This window comes from Macrotis lagotis, chromosome 1 (assembly GCF_037893015.1).
Source record: "Macrotis lagotis isolate mMagLag1 chromosome 1, bilby.v1.9.chrom.fasta, whole genome shotgun sequence".
Taxonomy (NCBI): Eukaryota; Metazoa; Chordata; class Mammalia; order Peramelemorphia; family Peramelidae; genus Macrotis; species Macrotis lagotis.
The window spans coordinates 276076435-276100457 of record NC_133658.1 but is presented as its reverse complement, the minus strand read 5'-3'; the positions used below and the strand labels follow the sequence as shown (position 1 = coordinate 276100457).

General features: G+C 42.0%; 2 protein-coding genes across 5 annotated transcripts in view; both read left to right on the top strand.

Annotated features, from left to right (window-relative positions):
* The window catches only part of CACNA1B (calcium voltage-gated channel subunit alpha1 B), a 249476-nt gene extending 241849 nt beyond the window's left edge, over positions 1 to 7627 (top strand). Inside the window, exons 44-46 of the mRNA XM_074210540.1 lie at positions 1774 to 1981; positions 3333 to 3577; positions 5338 to 7627. Coding sequence (XP_074066641.1) covers positions 1774 to 1981; positions 3333 to 3577; positions 5338 to 5886 — 1002 coding nt within the window. The 3' untranslated portion in view covers positions 5887 to 7627. The remainder of the gene's footprint in view (positions 1 to 1773; positions 1982 to 3332; positions 3578 to 5337) is intronic.
* Positions 7628 to 15393: 7766 nt separating this feature from the next.
* Positions 15394 to 24023, top strand: part of LOC141505051 (uncharacterized) — a 48805-nt gene continuing 40175 nt past the window's right edge. For all 4 annotated transcript variants that reach the window (XR_012473534.1, XR_012473533.1, XM_074210539.1 and 1 more), the window contains exon 1: positions 15394 to 16005. The gene's annotated coding sequence lies outside the window, so the exon portion shown is untranslated. The remainder of the gene's footprint in view (positions 16006 to 24023) is intronic.

Below are 24023 nucleotides of genomic sequence, written 5' to 3'. Positions count from 1 at the left end.
GGGAAATATAAGATACTTGTGTATCTGAATCCTCCCTTGAATAACCAGTGGCCTCTGTGTGTTTTTCCTCTTTGTACTTCCCAACCCATCCTTCCTATGTCGTTTCTGGACCTTAACATTTTGTTTGGAGTTTTCCTTAATGAATCTTCTTTCTTCTTTCCTTGGCATCTGATGGCTACTTATGTCTTTCTGCATTCTCATTCTCTCTCTCTCTCTCTCTCTCTCTCTCTCTCTCTCTCTCACACACACACACACACACACACACACACACACACACATACTTTTGTACTTCTATTTTCTAATCTCATTTCCATTGTTTTTCATGTCTCCTCCTCCTCCCTGTTACTTCTCTTCTTCTCCCATATCTCTTCCAATTAACCCCTTTTTCCTCATTTCTTGGTTCCTTCCTCCCATCTCCCTCTTCCTCCTCATTCATCCCATTGTTTGTCTACCGTACATCTGCCGCACATCTGCCCTGATGTTTACCACTGGCTGTTTTGTCCCTCATCTTGTCCGCCGTGTGTGCAGAGGAGCCAAGCGCGATCGCCTGGGAGTTACCTAGCAGTATGTAGCTTAAACTATATTGACTCTTTTTCTGCATATATGAAGACTTGTTGCTCTTGAGCTCTTTCCTCTTCATGCTTGGAATACTTCTTGTGGGAGTGCTTGGCTTAAAATGTTTCTGCAGCCCCAGAGTACTCAAGTCAAAGAGGAATGGTACCCTTGATTGGTCTCTGTGGGTGAAAGCTCTAGCACAGGCCAATACTTTTTTTTCATCCTACCAAGGACTGTAAATGAGCCCCTCAGTTTCCACATGATATTTTCTCATGGTTGCCATTTAGCTCTGGAAATATCCTCCTAGATTTGCCTCCCTTAGTAGTTGGGGAGTACCCCCAAAGAAGCCTGCAAAGGGGACTAGAGATGGTAATCATAGCTAATCTTTTCACACACCACTCTGACTCTCTGCGATTAGCCTCTCCCTTTCCTCAATGGAGAGAGTTGGATATAGTAAAGCTGTTCCTAAATCATCTGTCCTTAGAGATTTGGATCCTTCCATGTAGCATATGAGGAAAGAGAATAAGAGGAGTGGTGGCCAGCAGAGATGAGACATCCCTTTGAAAAGAGACTGTAGTTCTTTATTTCCCTTGCCCAAAGCCACAGAGACTTAAGCTAGATTAGACCAGCTACGTCTTGCCTCTAGAGAAAGAAGAACAACTGAGGTGAAAGTTTGCCTAGAGAGACTTATACCAGTTCTAGGGCCTTGTAGCAGGGATTTTCTCCTGACTAGATTAGGATGGACCAAAAGAGAAGTGAGGGACTCAAGCTACCCTAAACCTTCTTTGATTACTTTGCTTTTTGATCCCCAACCATTTTAAAATCTAGACTTCCTGTCTGAGGATAGGATGGGGTTAGAAAAGTTTTAATTGTAGTGTTGATCCTGGTCCTTTAATAACTAACAGTTAAAGACAATACATCTGAACTCAGCATTGCGAGCATGTCAAGGAATTTTCAGGGCTTTGGGGTAATAGGCAGCTGAGGGCATGTGGCTGCATCCTGGGGTGAGACTCAGATGAGTCTGGTCCTTCCAGCAATCTCATAGCCTTTCTTTCTCTATTCCTATCCCAAATAAATTACTTTAGCTCTCCTGCCTTGTTTGTTCCCTCATGCTTCTCTGCCCCTTTCCTTCCTCCCTACCCTATATCTCTTCCCTTAGCTCTGTTCCCCTAACAACTGATGGGTTTGGCTAAGGTCTTTCCTTTAACCCTCCAACAGCCCATTCCAGACACAAGCCCCATGAAGCGCTCCATCTCCACTCTGGCTCCACAGCGCCCACATGGCTCGCACCTTTATGAATATGGCCTGGAACGTGTACCCTCAGGCCAGCCTCAGCATCACCACCATCATCGCTGTCATCGGCGCAGGGAGAAGAAGCAGAAGTCTTTGGACAAATGTCCTAGTCAGTCAGCTGATGGGGATGGGGGTGAGTCTATACAACTTCTTTTTTAAGTTTTGTTTTATTTATTTAAGGCAATGGGGTTAAGTGACTTGCCCAGGGTCACGCAGCTAACCAATTATTAAGTGTCTGAGGTCAAATTTGAACTCAAGTCCTCCTGACTCTAGGACCAGTGCTCTATTCAATATGCCATCTAGCTGCCCCCTATACAACTCTTTTAAAAAAAATTAGTAAGTTTATTTTATTCAATAAATATTTATTGAGCACCTATAATATAGTAAAATCATTTTGCTTGTACAGTACTTTATAAAGAGTATCCATATATTATAAAATACATATGAAGTGGCATGGATTTGTGGTTAGAAGATTTGGGTTTGATTCTTGGAACCCCTACTTACTACTTGTGAGGTCTTGGGAAAGTTACTTCACTGTATACAACTCCTTTTGAACTTTGGGCCCCAGGAAGGAGGAGAGAGAATCTGACCTGTCTCTCATAGTCTATAAAAACTCCTAGAACAAAAAAATGACTCTTAATAATTGCAACAAGAGGCCAGACTAGAGAATGACTTGGAAGGGCCCCAAAGAATCTGTCTGATATTTCTTACCTATGTAGAATTCACATTCTGTATGAATTAACCTATCCATTAGGGGAATATCTCTGGCTTTAAAAGCTCCTTTGGGATTGGTCTGAGCAGGCAGAATTTTTTCACCATATTTGCTGGTCTCGCCCCATCAATTCAGAGGCTCTTGGCCAAAGTGCTTCTTGACAACTTTCCTGGGTCAGTTCCCCACTTTGGAAAGGAAGAAGACTATGTTAGTTTTTAGGAATGAGAGATAATGTACTTTAGGACTATGCCTGTCTAAGGAAGCAACATCTAGTGATTAGGGAGTCTGTGACTTCCTTGGGAGAAGAGATGATTGAGATGAGAAAGATGAGTAAGGATTTGGGATTGGTATGGTGATTTAAAGAAGGGTGTTGGGATGGGGAAAGTAGATGAGAGGAGAATTGGAGTAGAGGTAAGTGATAGGATTGTGATAGAAATTGGATTTGAGATTGGGGTGGTGGATAATGTAGAATATGGAAGGATGGAGGTGTTGGGTGAGGTCTTAGTGGGGAGGGGGTGAACCCATACTTGCTAATTATAGATTAGAACTAGATGGGGCCTTAGTGGTCCACTATCCAATCTCATTTTACAGATAAAGAAACTGAGTCCCAGGGAGAGTAAATTATAGATGGGGTAAATGAAATGGAAAGTGGGTAAGATAGATGATTAGGGGATTATGATGGGACTGGTGGTGTGAGATAGAGGGTGGGGGTGGGGGTAAAATTTTTTCTCCAGTTTCTCTGTTTCTTACTGTGTCTCCATCCTATATTTAGCACCAAACCACAATGTGGGGATGGCAGCTCCATCAGGGGAAGGTTCAGCCCCATGTAAACATGAGAGAAAGCAAGAAAGGGGGCGATCCCAGGAGCGGAAGCAGCTCTCTTCCTCCTCTTCAGAGAAACAGCGCTTTTACTCTTGTGACCGATTTGGGAGCCGGGACCCATCACAGCCCAAATCCTCCAATGGGAGTCGTCCTACATCACCTCCTGGAGGGCAGGAGCCAGGTCCCCATAGACAGGTGAGAGACTGGAGATGTTGGGAGAGGGGTGGAGTGACAAGAGGGAGAAATTAAACTGTGCCTGGGGCTCATACTTGGTAAAATGATGACCCTTCTGGGTTCAGACTAAACAACCTCAAGGCAAAGATTCTTAACCTGAACAAGACAGAACTGAGAAGATTTGGGGAGTTAACTGAATGGGAGAAGAGAAGGGTCCTGTCCTGAAGGCATGAGACAGATATAACTCCCTTTCCAAGGGTTGTGGTCACTGCTATGGTACCAGGAACCTTTTTAGGAAGATATCAATTCATAAAATCCCACAGTTGTTCCAACCAAATGGAGCCATTACCTGGAAAGTAGTGAAGAAACACTCAAGCCAAAGTCTGGGGCCTTGAGGGGCTGGGATTGGGTCCTGTTCTCCTCAGATTAGAGTGTTATATGAGACCCCCCCCCCCCAGAAGACAATTAGTTTTTCAGAAGACAATAATTCCACTTCTCTCCCTCTTCCTCCATCCCAGCTATCACAACCTATCTGTCCTGTCTACTTCTGTCCAGTCCTGCAACACCTCACCTGAACAAAGTGTCAGGATACTCTTAGGTTTGAACCTAGAGTTGAATAGCGTACCTCATAGCTAAGATAGTTTAGAGAGTCCTACTGGGGGATCACATCTCCAGCCCTGGCTCTTGTTATCTGTGAGGAATCTGACCTTAGCCAGACCGTGTCAGTGCTGACTCTCACCTTTCTGTAGAGAAACTGGCTATTTTCTTAGTTCTTATGTTTCACCTTTTCTGTGAGGTATCTGACTAGTCCTTTCCTCAGTCCTTTGTTGTTATCCTTTCTATAACGATTCTATCCTCAGCTCTCTTTTAGTCCAGCAGTCATACTGTCTATGAGGCAGACCAGAAGGTCTTTCTGTGAACCAGAAACAAAACCCATTGTTCACAGGGGTCACAGCCCATCCTTAATAGCCAACTCCTCTCCACTTTTCTCTGTCCCAGAGAGCCTTTGGGCAGACAAAAAACCCCCCAGATTTTCTCCTATTCCCCTCACAAGAGTGTGCAACTTCAAAGAAAGCTTTGGGTCCTGTTTTCTTCCCAGAAAAACAAGTCCTGTAGCTACCATAGCTTTGTGAATCATCAAGGGATTAAAAAAAATCAAACTTTTAAAAATTAAAAAATATATTTTTTATTATAGAATGACACATTATAAGAAACAACCAGTTTGGCCCTAGGACCAGAAAGGAAGGGTGTTTCTATAGCAGGTTTTCCCCAGAATAGCAAACCTTGGGCACACTCTTCCTCCACATTTCCCAGTTATAACTGCTGATGTTGATAATAGTAAGAGTTGCAACTTGTTTTGACATCCATCCCTGTTCTTTCCCCATCCAGTCTACTGTTTATTCTGGTGTTATACTTGTTAGTGAGTCAGTCAGTTTCTGTTCTACAGCATCTCCCAAATGGGACAGATAATCCTGTTTTAATTGGTCACTCTCTGGCTTTAACTTTTCAACACCTTACATCTCTTTTTAAATCGCTTTTTTACTTTCCCCTTCCCTTAACTGTGGTTGTCTATCCTTTGGTTTTCTGTGTTGCCATTATCCTCACCCTCATTCCCTGGTCCTTGGTGCTTCTGAGCTTGTCTTTTGCTTCTGTCACTTGTCTCCCCTCCTCTTCCTCCTCCATTCCCTCCTCCCCTTCCTCCTCCCCCACATGTACTGTGTGGCTCTGTCTGTCTGGTCTGTGTTTTTATTTTTGATTTGCTCTGTTCAATTTTCATGTAGGGTAGTGGTTCAGTTAATGGGAGTCCCTTGCTGTCAACATCTGGTGCTAGTACACCGGGCCGTGGTGGGCGGAGACAGCTCCCCCAGACACCTTTGACCCCCCGCCCCAGCATCACATACAAGACTGCGAACTCCTCGCCTGTCCACTTCACCGGTTTCCAGACCAGCCTGCCCACCTTCTCCCCAGGACGGCTCAGTCGAGGCCTTTCCGAGCACAACACCCTGCTCCAGAGGGATTCTCTGAGCCAACCGCCAACCCCAGTGTCTCGGATTGGCTCGGATCCGTATCTGGGACACCGTGACCACAGTGATTCCTCTTACCGGGCCCTGCCAGAGGACACACTCACTTTTGAGGAAGCCGTCGCCACCAACTCGGGCCGCTCCTCGAGGACTTCCTATGTGTCCTCTCTGACATCACAGTCCCACCATCTCCGTCGTGTGCCCAATGGTTACCACTGCAGTCTGGGGCTCAGCTCGGGTCCAGGGACTAGCGGCAGCAGGGCGCGGCAGAGTTATTATCACCAAACCGATGAAGACGACTGGTGCTAGCATCCCGGCAAAAACACACAGCACACACCCAACTCGGCAGGTCTGTGTGTGTTACAGTTGATGAGTTTTATCATCTGAAGGCTGGGTCCCTCCCTCCCCCAAACCTGGGCTTGCTCGGGACTGCAGAGGCAATTAGCATGATGACACGGAAGGAGCTTGCCCCCAAGACTGCTCTTTGGGGGAAATCTGCTGCTCTTTTATGTCTCCCTCTCTCCCACTTTCCTCTCTCTATGTGTCTCTGTGCCTCTTTGTCTTTCTCTCTCTGCCTTTATCTCTGTGTCCCTCTCCCTTTCTACCTTGTTTGACTTTCTGTCTGTCTGTCTGTCTGTGTCTTTCTCTCTCTCTCTGCACTGGACAGATCAATAAAATCTTTTTTTTTAAGGGATGTGTTTTTTTCCATCCCTCCCTTGTCCGCTGCCTTGCTGAGTCTCATGGCATACATTTGAAATTTCTCTCAGTGGCCAAGAAGGCAATGCTGGACCTTCACCCACATAAATGGACCTGATTTGTGGAGTATAGTATTTGTGATCTGGGCTTTTTTTTTTTAAAGAGGTCTAATTCTTATCCAGAATAGACCTATATTTATCTTGTTTAATTATAAGTGATAAGGGGGCAGAATCTACCTAAAAGCTGCTGAAAATAAGGCTATAGGAGGATTCATCTAGACGTAATGGTTTAAGAGAGATCCTCTTTTCCAAGGAGACCAAACCTTGAAGTTCAAAGTGTCCTAAACTGGCAGACTTATCTGCATTCATATGACATGTCCACCTCTGCCAATTCATACATTAAACCACCACAGAGATCCCACACAAAGCTGCTCAGTCCTCCTTCCCCTAAGGACATATAATAACACTTGATGAGGACTATCTGAAAAGAGTCCTAGCTGCTGATTCTGTTTTCCAACTGTAACCCTACCCCTTCACCATTTTGTCTTATTTAGATACTTTCTTTTTTTTTCATGTCCCCCCCCCCCCCCGGCAGGGGGAGGTACAGAAAAAGAGAAGAAAAGGGAGAGGGGGAAGTAAATGTAATTGGTTTTATATCCATCCAGGAGCTAGAACTAACTTTTCATTGTGTGCATTTTTGTAAATTGTATAGTAAACAAGGAAAATGATCTCATGTAGAGAATTCGTCCAGTGTCATTCTGGGTCCCACAACTCTGTCCACTGTTCCAGTCACTCACTACCAAGTGCCTAACCTTTGAAATGTTTCACATTGATAATGCAGCCTCCTGCTTTCCTTCATCCAACCTTGTGAGGAAGGAAGGAACTTGGATGGCATGTCATGCTTGAGTCCTGTATGAAATCTCCATGTATGTATTTTGCAGACACTGCTAAAAAGAGGAACCAACTGAAAAACTGATGAAAACAAAGAATTAATTTGTACATTGTTGGATGAAGAATTAATTTGTACATTGTTGGATGGGAAGTTTAAAACCAAGAGAGAAAAAAAATCAAACTTGTTTTTAAAAAAGTAGGGTTTTTTTCCCCTGTCCTTGGGTAGCACTGAGGGTTTGGTTAAGAGACAAACTAGTGGAGAGTGTGGTAGAAACCTTGCAGTGGGAAATAGCAAATAGGCTCTTTTCACAGCTATCATTCCCTTAGTTGGGGTAGTTCTGACAATGTTGTGTAGTGTGTAGTTGTTTTGAATGTGGTAAGGAAGTATTGTTCATTGTTTCCTGTTTACAATCTGATTCTCAGGGATGAGACATCTATTTTTTTTCCTGTGGGGATGATGATGATGGTAGTGAATGTCTACTTTTGAGTGTATGGGGGGGGGGGGGAGGGAGAGAATTATCATTCCAGATAAAGAGGGAAATGGGTAGCCAGAAGTGGAGAATGATTGGATGGGTGGGTGAAGGAAGTAGTCAAGGAAAGGACAAGGATCATTAGATATTAGATTCAGACCTGAACAGAACCTTAGAGATTATCTTGTCTAACTTCCTCATTTTATGGATTCTCAAAGATTAAGTGATTTGGTCCCCAAGGTAATAAGAAGTAGAGCAGGGATTTGAACTGGTCCTTGGATGTGAAATCTAGCATTCTTTTATACTGGATCATGCTGGAGAAAGATCCCCCACAAAGGATGGGAGGAAACCAGACCCTGTGGAATACAGAGCAGCTTCCTCATACCTTGTATCTTGAGAGCCAAAGGAAGAGATGTTTGGGGCAAAGAAGAGATGAATAGGGCAAGAAGGTTTGACATAGGAGTTGAGGGAGTAGCTACAAGGCAGCAGACAGGATCTACAACCCAAGAGAAAACAGAACCTATGGCCCCAGGAGGACCCTTTCAGCCTCTGCCTAGGTCTGCTTGGAGCAGCTGGACCAGCACCTGCACTCTTCCAGCCTTGTCCATAGAGCAGATGGAGAGAGAGAGAGAGTTAAGACAGACAAGTACTAGTGGAAGTTTGGTAGTTATCTGCAAAGCAAGCTTTTTACAGGGGAACTCTTTAGGGAATTAGAAGGCATCAAAACCTTTTGTCTTCTGGAAAATAAGTGTGTATCTAGACCAAGGGCCTCACACTGTTTCCTTTAGTGTTTACATTTCAAAAGTTCAGATGCTTTTGTAGTTGACTTATTTTTAAATGTCCACTAGTTCTCATCCCTGGGTTCTACTAAAAGACAACTTTGGTGTGAATGCATGTATGAACTTTGATACACTACATGGTGCCCGAGGTATGCTGAGGTATGTGTGCACCTGTGTGTGTGTGCATGTATGTACTACAATGCCACGAGGTGCAGAGAGGTATGTTGAGTGTGCTAAGCTGAATAATTTAACCCTTAGGGCTATGCAACATAATGACACTCAAAAGCAACCAATGGAACAAGACTTTCACCTATTATGTGGCTTTACCTGCTGGATTCTCTGTTTGGGGCTCAGCATAATTGTGACCAAATGTTTGCTACATTTCCCTAAACACAAAGGCACAACATTCTGGCATTATAAAGGAGCCAGAGGATTTTAATTCAAGGAGTTAAAAAGCAAAAGACAGTCCCTAATGGCATATGTGGCCATTGTTCCCACAGTGAAAGGTGGCAGGACCTTTTTTGGGGGCATTGGGTTTTTTTGTTCCCTAGCCCCAACATCCCACCTATTTCCCCATCTTTCCTGTTATTTTTCACAGTTAAAAAAAAAGTTAAAATTCTGTACAGTACCATGGCTGTGTTTTCATAGAAGGTGTTAGGTCATTTATAGTTTTGTCTAGACCTGATTGTCACTTCCACAGCCTCAGTTTCTCATCTGTATCCTTTCTCAAGGTGATGAGGGGGTGCGAGGAGGAGTGGCCTGGCCTAGGTCATTTCTCCACTAGGTGAGAACTAGGGAAAGAGGAGAAAGGAAACCAGAACACTATTCTCATCGTCCTGTCTTCCTTACATGGGGTTTGGTCTTACCATCTTTTCATACGCCTACATCACAAATCCCATAGTGAGTTGCCAAACTTTAAATGCATCAACCAGTTTTCTGCATCTGGAATCAGTCTAGCAGTGGCTGTACTTTGAATAAATCATGTTTGCATGTAAAATATATACATATATACATATATATACACACACACAAGTATGTGCATGGAAAATGTTTATCTTCGTACTTTTTTGATACGATGTATTCTTCAGTTGTTCATTTTTAAATATATTTGATATAAATTGAGGGTTTGTTGCAAAACTTTATATTTAAGAACAGTGTTAAAAAAAAAGATGTCCCAATCATGCAACACAACTGGGGCTTAAAAAAAAAAAAGTTATGTGATTGACTAGTTTGCTGCCTGAGTCATATTTATCAGCCAAACTTTGGATTCTGCTGTTGTTTCTACAATGACATTTTGTATGAAGCAAAGTCCTTGAATTAAAATAAAAACTTAGCAAAAACTAAACCAAACCAATATGCTGCGCCAGATGATGTGTGCAGTGGGGTCTGTAGATGGGAGTTCACCAGGGTGCTGAGGATCTTTCTAATTTGAAATAGGCTTTACCTGGGCTAACAGAAAAATATGGTAATTCTATGGAAATGCTTTTTAAAATGGGGGAACTAGTTTCTTTGAGACTCAGATCCAGTTACATTGTTTTATTGCTGAATTGTAGAGAGAAAACCTCTCTTGCCTTCACTCATTCTTTGATATGCTAATCCTCAGATCATTTGAGAGCTTGAGTGGGTGACAGAGCTATTCAATAAGGAGCCTGGCCTGGATGCTACCAGTCTCTGTCCTATGGGAATTGATATCCTCAAACACCTTCAAGTGGAAAATTCTTTTGGTCCTGGATATAATAGTGGTCCCTTCCATGGTCTGCTCTGGAATATTTAAGAGATATCACTTCTGATAGAAATGGCAATGAGGTGGAAATGTTAAGATAATAGAATCTTAGAACCAGAAGAAACCCTAGAGACTACCTTAACCAACCCACTATTTTACAGGTAAGGGATTTTGAAGTCTAAATCAGGGAAGAAACTTGCCTAAAACCACATAGATAATTCATGGCAGCACTAGAATTCCCATTTCCTGATTACTACATCCAACACTACAATTTAACGTGCCTCTTCCATAGACTTTTCTTACAACTTCAGCATTTCTGATGTCAGACTATAGAATTGAACTACTTCCAAATACTGTATAAATAAAACTCAGCTTAACATGCATGGATTCTGGATTCCCTGAGGCTCATACAAATTCTGAGCACTGCCCATATGTTTACCCTGTGATGGGATGCATTTTACTTAAGAGTCTAAAGAGATAGGAGTGTGTGTGTGTGTGGGGGGGGGAACAGCTATGCAACCACAGACACTTACTAATTACCTAGCTGTGTGACCTTAGGCAAGTCACTTAACCCCATTGCCTTAAAGGAAAAAAAAGAGATGGGAGTGGATAAAATCATTAAAACAACCAGAAATACTTAAATCTGGAAGACATTCCCAATTTTTCCACACTTAAAAAAATGAGACAAAAAAATTTGTCATGTCCATTAAGTGGCAGAGGAAAAGAGACCAGGCCAGGAGAGGGTGCCAGTCCTCATTACTAATGCCCATCAGAGCTAAGAGAGACCCAGGACCTTCTATTCCCACATCTTAGCTTTGGTCCACTATGTCAGAATTCCAGAAGATGAAAGCTGGAAATAGGGCTGGGATGGAGTGGGGGAAAACTTTGGGGGAGATGCGATCTGGTACACAGAATTAGACTCATCAGTGTTATAACATTACATTTGAATAGGACATGGAAAATTACCCAAAGACTTTTCCCATTTCATTACCTCACTTAGGTCTTGAGTGCTTTTCTTCTCAAATTCTACTATTTGATTATCTTCATTCATTAACAGTAAAATAGTGTGATTATTTAGTAGATTTACTACTCAACTCAATAGCTCCAGATACCTGCAGTCACCAGATCAATCATCTACAACCATAGCTGTCAGGCAGCATGACTGGTGATCTACAGCCTGAGTGGCAGACTCCAGCCCTGTTATTTCCATTTGTCAGGTTTACCAAGGTTCTTGCAGCTAAAACCCTTGTCTCTAGTCTGGAAAATGAGGAAAGATAGCAGCTTTCATCTGCAAAATATATCTAGCATCTAGGCCTCTACAACCACTACTTCTACCCAGGATACCTTACCAGACCAACCCCTCCTGCCATGACCTCCACTTTAATCAAGAGGAGTAAATTAAAACAAAATTTTAATGCTAAAGAGAAGTTTGATAATATTTAAAAAGTCCAAGTGATAAGGCTTCTCTAGAAACTCAAGCTGCAACTACTGCAAGTGGTTAATATATTAAGGGGAAAAACTGGAATTCTTATATTTAAATATTTAATACTGATATAATAGAAATACAGGGATTTTTTAAAAGGACATTAAAAGATAAAGGATAAAAAAATGCAAACTAACAATAAAGATCTAAAATCAGTAAAAGCAAAACAACAGAAAAAGTGAATATGGTATCTGCCATGTTGACATGAGTTTTCCTTTAATTGTTACAGGTTGTACCCATTTGTGCCTTCTCACCCTTTGCATTTATTATACTTCATTTCTTCCATCTATCCTCCATGAAGGATCCCCGCCCCCAGAATGCTGGAGGTCTTCTATATGGGGTACCAGGCAAGCATTCTAGCTGCCACTTGTTTTCATTCTTGCCACATGATTTTTTTTTTTAGGTTTTTGCAAGGCAAACAGGTTTAAGTGGCTTGCCCAAGGCCACACAGCTAGGTAATTATTAAGTGTCTGAGACCAGATTTGAACCCAGGTACTCCTGACTCCAGGGCTGGTGCTTTATCCACTATGCCACCTAGCTGCCCCTTGCCACATGATTTCAAAAAAGTAAAAAAGCATTTTGCCAAGACTATAACCATTCCACTGAGTTAGTACAACAGTGATTTTTATCTGGTATAGGTATTGCAAATAGGCAACAAGTTGGATGGGATTGAACAGCAGGAAGGGAGCAAGCTAGATTCACTTTGGTAATTATACACTACTTTGCTATACTAAGCACAAAAACCAATATTTAAACATAAATGTATAAATTTCTACTGTGTGGATGTGAACTTTGGCATACCACTATCTCTGATCAAAATTGCATGTGAACTAAATGGAAATGGAGAGACATGTGGGTTGTGATATATTTCAAAGGATGACTTCTATGCAAGAAGTGATATAAAGGATATTATCAAGGAAATACATCATCAAAAAGAGGAAGTAAGTCCTAGTCATATAGTGAAAATTTTTTTTAGATTTTTTTTCAAGGCAATGACTTGCCCAAGGCCACATGGCTAGGTAATTATTAAGTGTCTCAGGTCGGATTTGAACCCAGGTACTCCTGACTCCAAGGCCGGTACTCTGTTCACTGCACCACCTAGCCTCCCCCATATAGTGAAATTATTACAAGTGAACAAACTGAAGGCTGCATTCATACTTTTCTACTATATAAAGATTTAGAGGAAGTCTTCTGGCATGCATAGTAGATACTGTATGGAGGATCTATAGGAAAAAAAATAATCATACAGAATGAGAAGGCATAGATGGGAGGGAATATATCAATGTGATCACAGATCCACTATCATACTGAATACTGAAGCATAATTGTTTTGGCCACAATGGAAACCCTCTGCTTCCTGATTGGGTAGGATTGTGCTTTCTGGGTAAGATAGTCTTTATCTCAATTCCCACCAAAATTTTTCTTATGTTCTTAAAATCCCTTTCCAGAAATAAATCTATGAATCAGATTCAAAGTTTTGCTGCTATTTATGTTCTTTGGGTAAGCAACTCTTGATGGCACTGCTTTCTTTGAATACATTGGTAGATGTGTGACTGGTAGATAGAGTTTTCTCTCTGCCTTAGTAACTAAAATCATGGAGGTTATTAATTGCATCAGTAATTTTGAGTAGCCCTGATTCCTTTCTCAAAGTTCAAATTTATAATTCAATAGAGAAAGCTTATATTGAGTTCTAATCCCAATAATAGTTTGCTTTAGGGTGAGTGAGGCCTAATTTCTTTCTTTCCTTAGTCCCTTCAATTCTAGCCAGTATTACTATTGGTAGACTTTTATCTTATAGCTGAGGTTCTCACCAGTCATTCCTGCTTTAGGGCTGTATAGTTTATTTTCACCTAAAGCATAATCTCTAGAGGAAGTTTAAGACTGTTCTACATGTTCTTGTATCATTGTCCCTTCTTTCTTTGAGTCACATAGAACCATCATCCCATTGAGAAAATCATCAGGTGGCTAAATGGTACAGTGGATAGAGCACCAGTCTTGAAGTCAGGAGTACCTGAGTTCAGATCTGACCTCTGACAATAATTACCTAGCTGTGTGGCCTTGGGCAAGCCACTTAACCCCATTTGCCTTGAAAAACCTAAAAAAAAAAGAAGAGAGAAAATCATTATAGGATACAAGAGACTATAAATTTTCTGCAACCACCCTATTTTTTTCCTACCCTATAATAATGTACTCTGATTTCTATCTCTATCTAGAGATGTCTTCCTTAGTACTACTAATAGCCTAGAACCACAGAATTACACAAAAGGCCTACTTTGATCAGTAAAAGTAAACAGAGGAGCATGGAAAAAAGGCAGCAGATTATGGCCTTTCACATTTCTTCTTCAGGGAAAAAAAGGACCACATTACAATCCTGTAAGAATAGGGCAAGAATGAAATGAGTGTGGCAAGGGATGACAAAAAGTGTTTTGGTTCTTTTTAAGTTATACTGGAGAAAACTAAAAAGGAAGAATTGCTACACAGGGTAGACCAGATATTAAAAAACCATGTGAAAAAAAAATACACAACTCTGTTGGTTTGCTTTTATCTTCCAAGAAGAATAATGCTTGGACTGGGAAGAACAAAAAAGACTAATAGAGAAGTAGGGAGATGTAACATCACCTGGTTGTCCTTAAAGTGAGATGCCAGGCTAAGATCAGCATACTGAAAGAACTGGTGGCTATGATTCTGGAGTCATGGCTCCATTCACCACCAGGACAAGTTGAGTGATCCATGAAAATAATAGAAAGCAGAAAAGCAGGACAAGAGGGTCAACTATAATGAATTACAAAAAAAAAAGGAAAGAAGAATTTATAAGTTGACTTCTATGCCAAGAACAGATTAATTTTCATTTTAAAAAATGTCTTAGTGATTTTTAACCTTACGTCACAATTCATTCCTGGAAGGAAAACCTGCCCCCTCCACACTGTAACCTACTTTATAACAAAAACAAATTGAGGAAAAACAAAACAAATACAAACCAAAAACCTGCCTGTGACAAGATGTATAAACATTCTGCCTAAAGAACTATGTTTCATCATCAGTGCTTTTTGTTTTTCTATTAAACAAAGATACACTTGCTTTCGGTAATCTCTCCCTTACAACGTCATTGTGCACGTTTTTCTTTCGCTTTTGCTCATCTCACCCTGCATCACTAATACAGGAGTCCCAATGGGATACTTAGGGGACGAACATGCTGGAAAGGTTCTCTTCCAAACAGACTCCAGTTCTTGTCACTTAGAAGCGGCTGCTTGTTGCCCGCACCTGGGGCAGCGCCCTCCGCAAGCGCTGCGCCGAGTGCCCGGCTTCCATCCGCTACGGCTGGTCTCCTCCAGTGCCCAAGCCAAAACCCTTCCCGCCTCGAGGGCTCAGGCTAGGAAACCGCCCCACGCGGTTACCACGGGGACGGCCAGCCCATCCCTCCCCCTTCCGGACGTCCGAGAAGAGAAATCTCTGGTGCGTCCCAATCCAAAGCCGGCTCATAGGGAATACATAATGTAGGCTTAGTTTATGGGGAGCCCAGGGAGTGGGGAGCCCCGAAACCGGGTCAAATCCCCGCCAAGCCTCCGCTCCAGTCAGCCCGGGAGCGCCGCAGAGGCCTCTGGGACTTGGAGGCGCGGAACGGAAGCCGCGACTTGGCCTCGCTACGACTCCTAGGATTCTTCGATCACGTACCGGATTTCCCAGTACTTCCGGACTACAACTCCCAGAGGTCTCCGCGACGCAGTTCCGCTCCGGACAGTCCTAGAAGCACCACTCCCCCCCCTCCCGCCCACCCTCAAGTCTGTGGACTGACAGATGAGAGCTGGGCCCGTCCTCCCCCAGGCGTGGAAAGCCTCTGTGCTGGTGGACTCTGGGACCGGGGAGATCCATCTTTCCCCTCTGGAGACCCCCCTGAGGCCTAGGAGCATGTTTCTGAGGGAGTGTGTGATAGAGATTTACAGCTAGCATCTTAATCCAGCCTTCACAGTTAGGGAAACTGAGGCCTGGGCAGGTGAGGTGGCTTGCCTGGGTTCACTCAGCTAATAAGCAGAGGTTGAACCCGAACCTCCAGCCCCTCTGTCCTTAAATTCAGTCTGGGTCTCCATGAGAACCTGAGAGCCTTCCAGGAACCCCGTCTGTGCCCCTTGCCCGTGGGGATGCCCAGCGCTCCCCTGTGGCTCCCTGTCTTTGTGTCTCTAGCCCGGGCTTCACTGGTCAGGTCGTGTGGCTGGGGCTCCCCACACTAGCCCCGGGGTCAGAGTTCACTGGAGCCCGCCCGAGCGGGCTGAGCCAGAGTCAATGTCCCCTGCAGGAGGGACCTTGTTCCTGAGTTCCAAAGTGTCAGCATCACAGCAGTAAGCCAGCCAGGAGGGCTAACCGTGGAGGAGGACAGTGCATGTGAAGAGAGGTGAGAATGGCAAAAGCATGGTGTGGTGGGGGGAGTAGCATCTCTCAGGCTGGGAGAGAGAAAGGGGCTCAGGGGAGGGGAGGGTCTTACTAAGAGTCTCCAGTGCAAGGAGCTGGATTCACAAACCCTGACCCCTGGAGTGGGGAAACAGGGCCACTACTACAGGGGTCCCAATCCAGAGCCAGCATTGGTAATCATGACAAATATCTTCCTAGAGATGACAGCTGAAGGTAGAAGAATCAATGAGGCAGCTAGGTGGTGGAGGGGATAGATGGCTAGGTCAGAAGTAAGGAAAACTTGAGTCCAAATCATGCCTCCGACACTTACTTGCTATGTTAATCTCTCCCATTTGTAAAATGTGGATAATAAAAATGGCACCTTTTTTTCAGGGTTATTTTGAGGATAAAATGAGAATTATATGTAAAATATTTTGCAAACTTTCAACTATTCTGTAAAATGTTAGTTGGCTATTGTTGAAAGAGCAGAGAAAAAGGCCAAAGGCAAGAGTTTCAGGGAACAGCCACTCAAGCAAGGGAAGAGAAACAAGGGAAGGAGTCACTGGCATTTCTGACACTAAGAGAAAGGAAGGGGAGAGTATCCAGAAGTAGGGAAGTAGTCAGATGCTACAGAAAATTATGGAAGGGGGCGGCTAGGTGGCATAGTGGATAAAGCACTGGCCCTGGAGTCAGGAGTACCTGAGTTCAAATCCAGCCTCAGACACTTAATAATTACCTAGCTGTGTGGCCTTGGGCAAGCCACTTAACCCCATTTGCCTTCCAAAAAAAAAGCACCCCCTAAAAAAATAAAAATAAATTAGATGCAATTGAAAACAGAATGCAGGAGATACCACAGGAGAGTGTAAAATGTTTATTGTTGATTAGATAAGGAAGAATCAAGGGTGAAATTGAAAGTGGTGATGAAGGTAAGAAGGGCAAAGGAAGAGTAAAACGAGGTGTTGTGGTCAGAGTAAAAATGATTTTTTATATTCAGGATCTTGGAGATTATTCTCATGGGATCAAAGGTGTAATTATTTCAACCTTAAGGGAAGAAGATTTCTATTGAACCTACCACTCTTACATTCTGCCCTCCAGAACCACACTTGACTTCTCAGCATTGTCAAAAAAATAACCCCTTTTCTTCTTAAAGTTTAATCCCAAATCAGAGCTTCTGAGTTCCATCATTAGTTCCCTAAAAGATCTACTGGTCCCTCCTCCATGCCCTAATTTATCTGATCGTTTCATGAGTGTACAATGGTGGAGACCAGAGATGTCATCCCTTTGTCTTTGCACTAGATTTTATCAAGATAATTCACCTCCCACTCACACAACAAACACCAGTACATAGAATCTAAAGAGATTGACTACAGTTGATTACATCATGATATTTCCTGCTATAAATCTGTAAATTCCTTCTTTGCTTACTTCATACTTTTTGTTTGACCTGAATCACGGAATCTTAAATTTGAATCATCTAGTCCAATTTATACCTCAACAAAAATCCCCTCTGCAACATGATAAAATTTTAGGAAAACTGATGTCAGGGATCTCTAGTCAAATGAATCCCATCTATAATATACCCAACAAGTAGTTATTTAGTCTTTGCTAAAGGACCTCTAGCAATGTCTTCCTTCTACTACCACATTTGGGTAGCTCTAGTTGCTAAGAAGTTTTTTTTAAAAAAAAGTGTTGTTTTTCTTCACCAGGATAAAAGTCTTCAGTTCCTAATTCAAGGTCAGAGTCTTCAAATCCCTCACCATTCTAGTCATCCTTCACTAGACTCACTACTTTTTCAATGTCTTGCCTAAAATATGGTGTTCAGGTTCAATAGAAACCTTCATAAAAAAACTGGAGATAGAGTGTTCCTAAGTCTACCACCATCACTGCATGGTGAGGGGGGGAGCAAAGGCACTAGCACTATCTGGAGTCAATTCAAGACCTGGAATTTTGTTCAGCACAGTGTCTTGTTAGCCTTAACCCAGCCTAGGATCTATCAAGTAGAATGGGTGGCCAAACAAGTTGAACAGATTTTCACAAGTTTTTTTGGCGGGGGGCAAGGCAGTGGGGTTAAGTGACTTGCCTAGCATCACACAACTAGGTAATTATTAAGTGTCTGAGACCAGATTTGAGTCCCCCTGACTTCAGGGCCGGTGCTTTATCTACTGCTGCTTCACAGGATTTTTAAGACTACTCTGGACCTTTGTCTTGATCCATGTCTCCTGTTATGCTCAATTACTACTTTAGCTCCTGGCTTTGACTTCATTTCAGTCTATCCTGAATTGAGTTGCTGCTATACCCTTTTGACCCACATTGGTCTTTTACAGACCTTGCCTTTTGCCTGTGGGCCTTTAAGGTTGTCTTATCTAACCAAGTTATGCTTCACCCAAGTCTTCTTGCTCCTGAATCTGGTCATGGCTCCTGGACACAATATATAGTGATCTTAATCTGCAGACCTCTACACCTAGTTCTAGATTCACTCCTATAGTGGAGAATGCCAGATTTCTCTGTGTTATTGGCCCTGAGCTAAGCAGGCCATATAGGAAAGGAAAAATATCATGTCTTATTTTCAAACCTGAACAATATATCACATTTCAAAGTAAAGAGTTGCCAGCACAGTGCTGACCACATAGTTGGTAGAGCCTCTTTCTTGAGAGGCAGTGTGTATAGGATTTGGAATAGGGCGAGCACCAGATTTGGAGAACTGGGAGAGAATCCTGTCTCCTATATTTATTTAGCTGTGTAACCATGGCAAAATTACTCCACCTCTTCTGTTTCCTCATTCATAAAACTGAGATACAAAACTGAGCTGCTTGTACTAACTCATAGGGTTACAGTGTGAAGAACATTTTGAAAAACTTAAAAAGTATTATAACAGTATTAGTTACTATTATTCACAGACTCATAGAATTTTAGAGCTAGAGTCAGAAGGAACCTCAGGCACCATCTTATCCAACATTCTCATTTTACAGATGAGAAAACAGACCCAGGAAAGTTGTCTAGGTCCTGAGCTGAAGTCTTGCATCACCAGTTACACATTGGATACATCTTACCTAGATTGTTGCATTGACCTTCAAATTGGCCAATTCCCACTCTAATCCATGCTTAATACAGCTGCCAAACTAATTTTCCTTGATCTGACTCTATTACATACATACATACATACATACATACATACATACATATATACATACATACATTTCCACTCTCTCAATAAACTCTAGAATCATTAACAACTTGGTTTGACTTTTAAAATCCCTCACAACTTGGTCCCAACCTGTCTTCTTTGATCTTCTATCTGTAGAAAAATTGACCTTCTCTTTGTGTTCTTCACCTTTGGTCCTCCCTGCTCTCTCTGTGTCTTTGCACTGACCTTCCTCCTCTCTGCCATCCATTCCCATGATGACTTCAAGGTACAACCTAAGCTCCAGGAAGGCTTTCCTGATCCTCAGCTGCTATTGTCCTCCCTCACTACTGGACTTTTATCTGCCTCCTCTTTAGGTCATAGTTATTCTTTATGTACACGTTGTCTCCCTCATTAAAACTCCAGGAGAGGAGGATTTTTTTTTTGCCTTTGTATCCTTAGCACATATCTGACAAAAAGTAGATACTTAATATAAATACTTATTGATTAATTTAATAAATAGATGACAAAGCTTCCTTTTTCCTTTTAAATTTTTGACAAGCCTCACTAATTCTTATTCAGGAACAAGTTAGATTTGTTGGATCTCTGACTTCCCTTTTAACCTCTGAGATGCTACAGTTGAATTGGGCTCAATTCAGGTAAAAGTAAAATGAAGAAAACAATGTTCACCGACTCTCTGGGGTTATCTTTACCCTGACCTTTGGGAGTGATGGAGATAATGTTTGTCCTTCGTTTTTGAAGAAGACCAAGACATCTGAATTGGATTTGAATGAGGGAATGGGTACTGTGCTAAGTTAGCAGCCTCACTTTCTCCTCCAAAATCATCTGGATTCAGTGGCCATATATGAATCAGGACAACTGTAGGTGGCCCTGGATGTGAGACAGTCACAGTTAAGTGATTTGCCCAAGGTCATACAGCTAGTTAGTAAGGTCAAATTTGAACTCAGGTCCTCCTCATGTTCTATCCACTGCACCATCTAGCTGCCCCAATTGATGGAGACAAAAGGAAATAGAAAGAAAAGAAAGTTGGGGGTTGTTTTCTGGCCTTATTTTGGCTCACTTTCTCTTGCAGCATAATCAGTACTCCCCAAGGGAATGCCGTTTCCACTTTGATTCACTGATTCAAAATAGATTTTCTAGTTTTCACAGGAGACTCAGGGTTTTTCTCACCCCTTATTTAGTTTGGGTCCTCCTCAGAATTGGTGAGTTAGGAAGTCACCCCAGTCCTTCCACTCTGGGGGGAGGATGTGTATTCTTGACTGGTAGTCCAGTAGGGACTCTCTCAGGAGTAGGCAGAGGGAGAGAAGGGGGAAGCTCCAGGAAAGATGGAGAATTCCCAGTTCAGTAATCATTAAATTCTCGCTGTGGGCTAATAAAGAGGATAAGTAGAAGGTGGGATTTTAGGTGAGACTTGAAGGAAACCAGCAATGCCAGGAGATAGAGAGATGAGGCAGAAAAAAATAAAAATAGGTCAGTCAGGAGACAGAGTGTCCTGTTTGAGGAACAGCAAGGAGGCTAGTGTCACTGGATCAGAGAGCATGTGGGTGGGAGCTCCAAATGCTAAGCAGAGGGTTTTATATTGGAGTTGATAGTAGTCAGTGGAATTGATTGATGAAGGTGAGGGGGATAGTTGTATACTCTGCTTTAGGAAGTACATTTTGAAGCTGAGTAGATAGTCTGGAGTAGAAAGAGCCTTATGTCAAGAAGATCACCAATAGATTATTGCAATAGTCAAAGCATGAAGAGATGAGGATCTGTACCAGGGTGGTAGAAATGTCAGAAAGAAAGGGGGGGCATATATAAGAGATGTTACAAAGGAAAAGTTGATAAGCCTTAACAACATTTTAAATATAAGTACTGAGAGGGAGTGAGGAACTGAGTATGACACCTAGGTTGGTGTGCCTATAAGTAGTAGTAATAGGTAAATGACTATAAGTAGTAGTAATATCAGTAGTAATAGGTAAGTTAGGAAGAAGTGTGGGTTTTGGGGAAAAGATAATGAGTTCAGTTTTGAACATTCTGAGTTTAAGTTATCTAAGGAACATAGAGATTGAGATGTCAAATAGAAGATATGAATATCAAAAAGAAGAGGTTGACTGACAGTGTCAAAAGTTGCAGATAGGTAAAAACGAATGAGACTTGAGAAAAAATGGTCATTGGATTTTGCAATTAAGAGATCATTGATAACTCTGGAGAGAGCAATTTTAATTTAATATTGAGGTGAGAAACAAGGCTATAGTTTTAAGGAGAGAGTAAAAGGAAAAGAAGTGGAGACACTGATTATAGAAAACCTTCTTAAGGAGCTTATCCATCCAAAGGGTTGAGATATGAAATGATAGCTATTGGGAATGAAAGGATTAATAGAAAGTTTTTTGGAAGATGAGGAAGATATGGCCATATTTGCAGGCAAGTCACTATTAGGAAGAGATTGAAGATAAGCAAGAGAATAGGGATGATAAAGGGGCAATCTATTGAAGAAGATGGGAGGAAATGGGGTCACTTGTACATATCAAAGGGTCCACTTTGGCAAGAGGAGGGCTATATCTGTATGTGAGATAGGTGAAAAAGAAGATAGTGGCAGAACACATCTGGAAGGTAATCAGCGAGGGAGAGAACTTTCATCAAATGCCTTCAATTATATGAACAGGGTTCTCAGCTAAGAGGATTGGGAGAGAGAGCAATGGGAGGTTTGAGGAGAGATGAAAAGGTTTGAAAAAACTGTTGCAATTGGTGGGTCAGTGAATCAATTAATGAACCCCCACAGGAACCATTCTGATAAAGCCTACAGTTTTGTGGATTCATCTTAAGGATAAAGGGTCCCCCTAAGTCATCCTTTTCCTTTGTTGCTTGAACAAAAGAATCTTATTTTTAGTTTTCTAGGAAAATAACAAGGACTTTTTAAAAAGATTATTCTTGGGATCAGAGGCAGAGGCAGTTAGCCAAGTGAGTTAGCAGTACTAATGACTAGAAGCTGAGGATCTATTTCAAATGCAGAAGATGAAGGATAAAGGAAATAATACAATAACCAATAGAAATTAGTCTAGTTTTATTTTTTGCTAGTGTGATCAACTTGTGTGTATTTTCTCCCAGAAAATGAGAGGGCTGGAGGAATGTCTATATCACTGATTAAAAGTTAAAATGAAGTGTACCTTGAAAATGTGGAAAAAAATACTACAACAGGAAAATTAATCTGAAGAGGTCATTGAGAATACTTCATCTCTAAGAAGAAAAAAGAAGGGGAAAGTAGAGAAAGAAGGAGAAGTAGAATGATAGGAGCTTTTTGTCAGACTTTGCGTGTTCTCCCCATGGATCTGGTCCCTTTAGAAGCAGCTTCTCCTATTCCACAAGGGGCTCCTAGGGGAAGGAATCTTCCAACTCCCTCAACAGAAGTTCAGAAGGGTGACATTTCTTGTGCAAAGTTGCCCAGAAGATTGTACTTTCACCAGAATTAAAATTCATTCCATAGTCATGGATGTGGTCATAGGAGATCCCAATGAGCCTGCTGCTGCTGCTGTAACTGCAGATGGGTTAGTGAGGCAGTGAGGCAAAAACAGCAGGTCCTATGTCTGGGATAGAGTGAAGAAGGCCCTTGAGAAGATGATGATCTAGAGATAAGAGAACCTTAGACATCTTCTTATCCAAATCTTTTATTTCAGAGATGAGGAAACTAAGGGCACAACAAATGATGACTTGCCCAAGATCACACAGAAAGTCAGGATTTGAACTCAGATCCTCTTGCTCCAAAAAAAGCTTGGCAGCTCAATGGATGGAGCACTGAACCTGGAATCAGAAAGACCTGAATTCAAATCCAACCCCAGATGCTTTCTAGCTGTGTAATCCTGGGCAAGTCACTTAAGTGCTGTTTGCCTCAGTTTCCTCATTTTTAAATGAGTTGAAGAAGGAATGATTGACCTCTCCAGTATCTTTGCCAAGAAAAACCTATGGACAGTATGGTCCATAGTCCTCATGGACAGCAGGTCACCAAGAGTTATCCATGACTAAAGAACTAAACAACAACTCCCCTTACTCCAAAACAAGTATTTACCTCACTGAACCATACTACTTCTGATTCCAGATCTAGCACTTTCCCCCCTGCTCTGTGTTCAACCCTGTTAATTACTACTTGCTTCTGGACAAATTAAGGGTGACAGAAAGAATTTATAAAACATTCCCGGGATTATGAAAATCTGGGCAAAAATCAAACTTTTTATAGCTGAAACTGGAATTTTTAATACTACTTCCAGTGGAGGGTAGGGACTTCTGAAAGAAAGAACATAGGAAGAAAACAATGGTTTAAAAAGAAATGAGACTTGGATGCTGGTCCTGAGCTTTTGAACAGAAACAATAGGCTCTTCTTGGTCAGTGATGGCATGCTCCAGTGAAAGCTAGTAAAACATAAATATGGAGGGGTGGCTAGGTGGCCCAGTGGATAAAGCACCGGCCCTGGAGTCAGGAGTACCTGGGTTCAAATCTGGTCTCAGACACTTAATAATTACCTAGCTGTGTGGCCTTGGGCAAGCCACTTAACTTGCCAAAAAAACCCAACAAAAAAAACATAGATTTGGGGTCAGACCAAGGCAGCTTTAAATTGATTGAAAAGTGAGGAAGGGAAAAAAAAACCCCATACACGTATCTTCACCAAGTCAGAGATTAACAGGCACAAAATTGTAAGAATAGTATCAATGGACATTATCAATAATTCATAAGAAATAATGAAGATATGATATTACTCATCTGTCTCAGATATTTACATATACACATATGTGCAGAGTCTAGGTTATAAAGGGAATTTAAGATCTTGGGGAAGAGAACAATCATTTCTTGATGCTAAGGTGCTGTGTGCTTTACAGGTCCTATTTCATTTGATCCTCATAACAAAA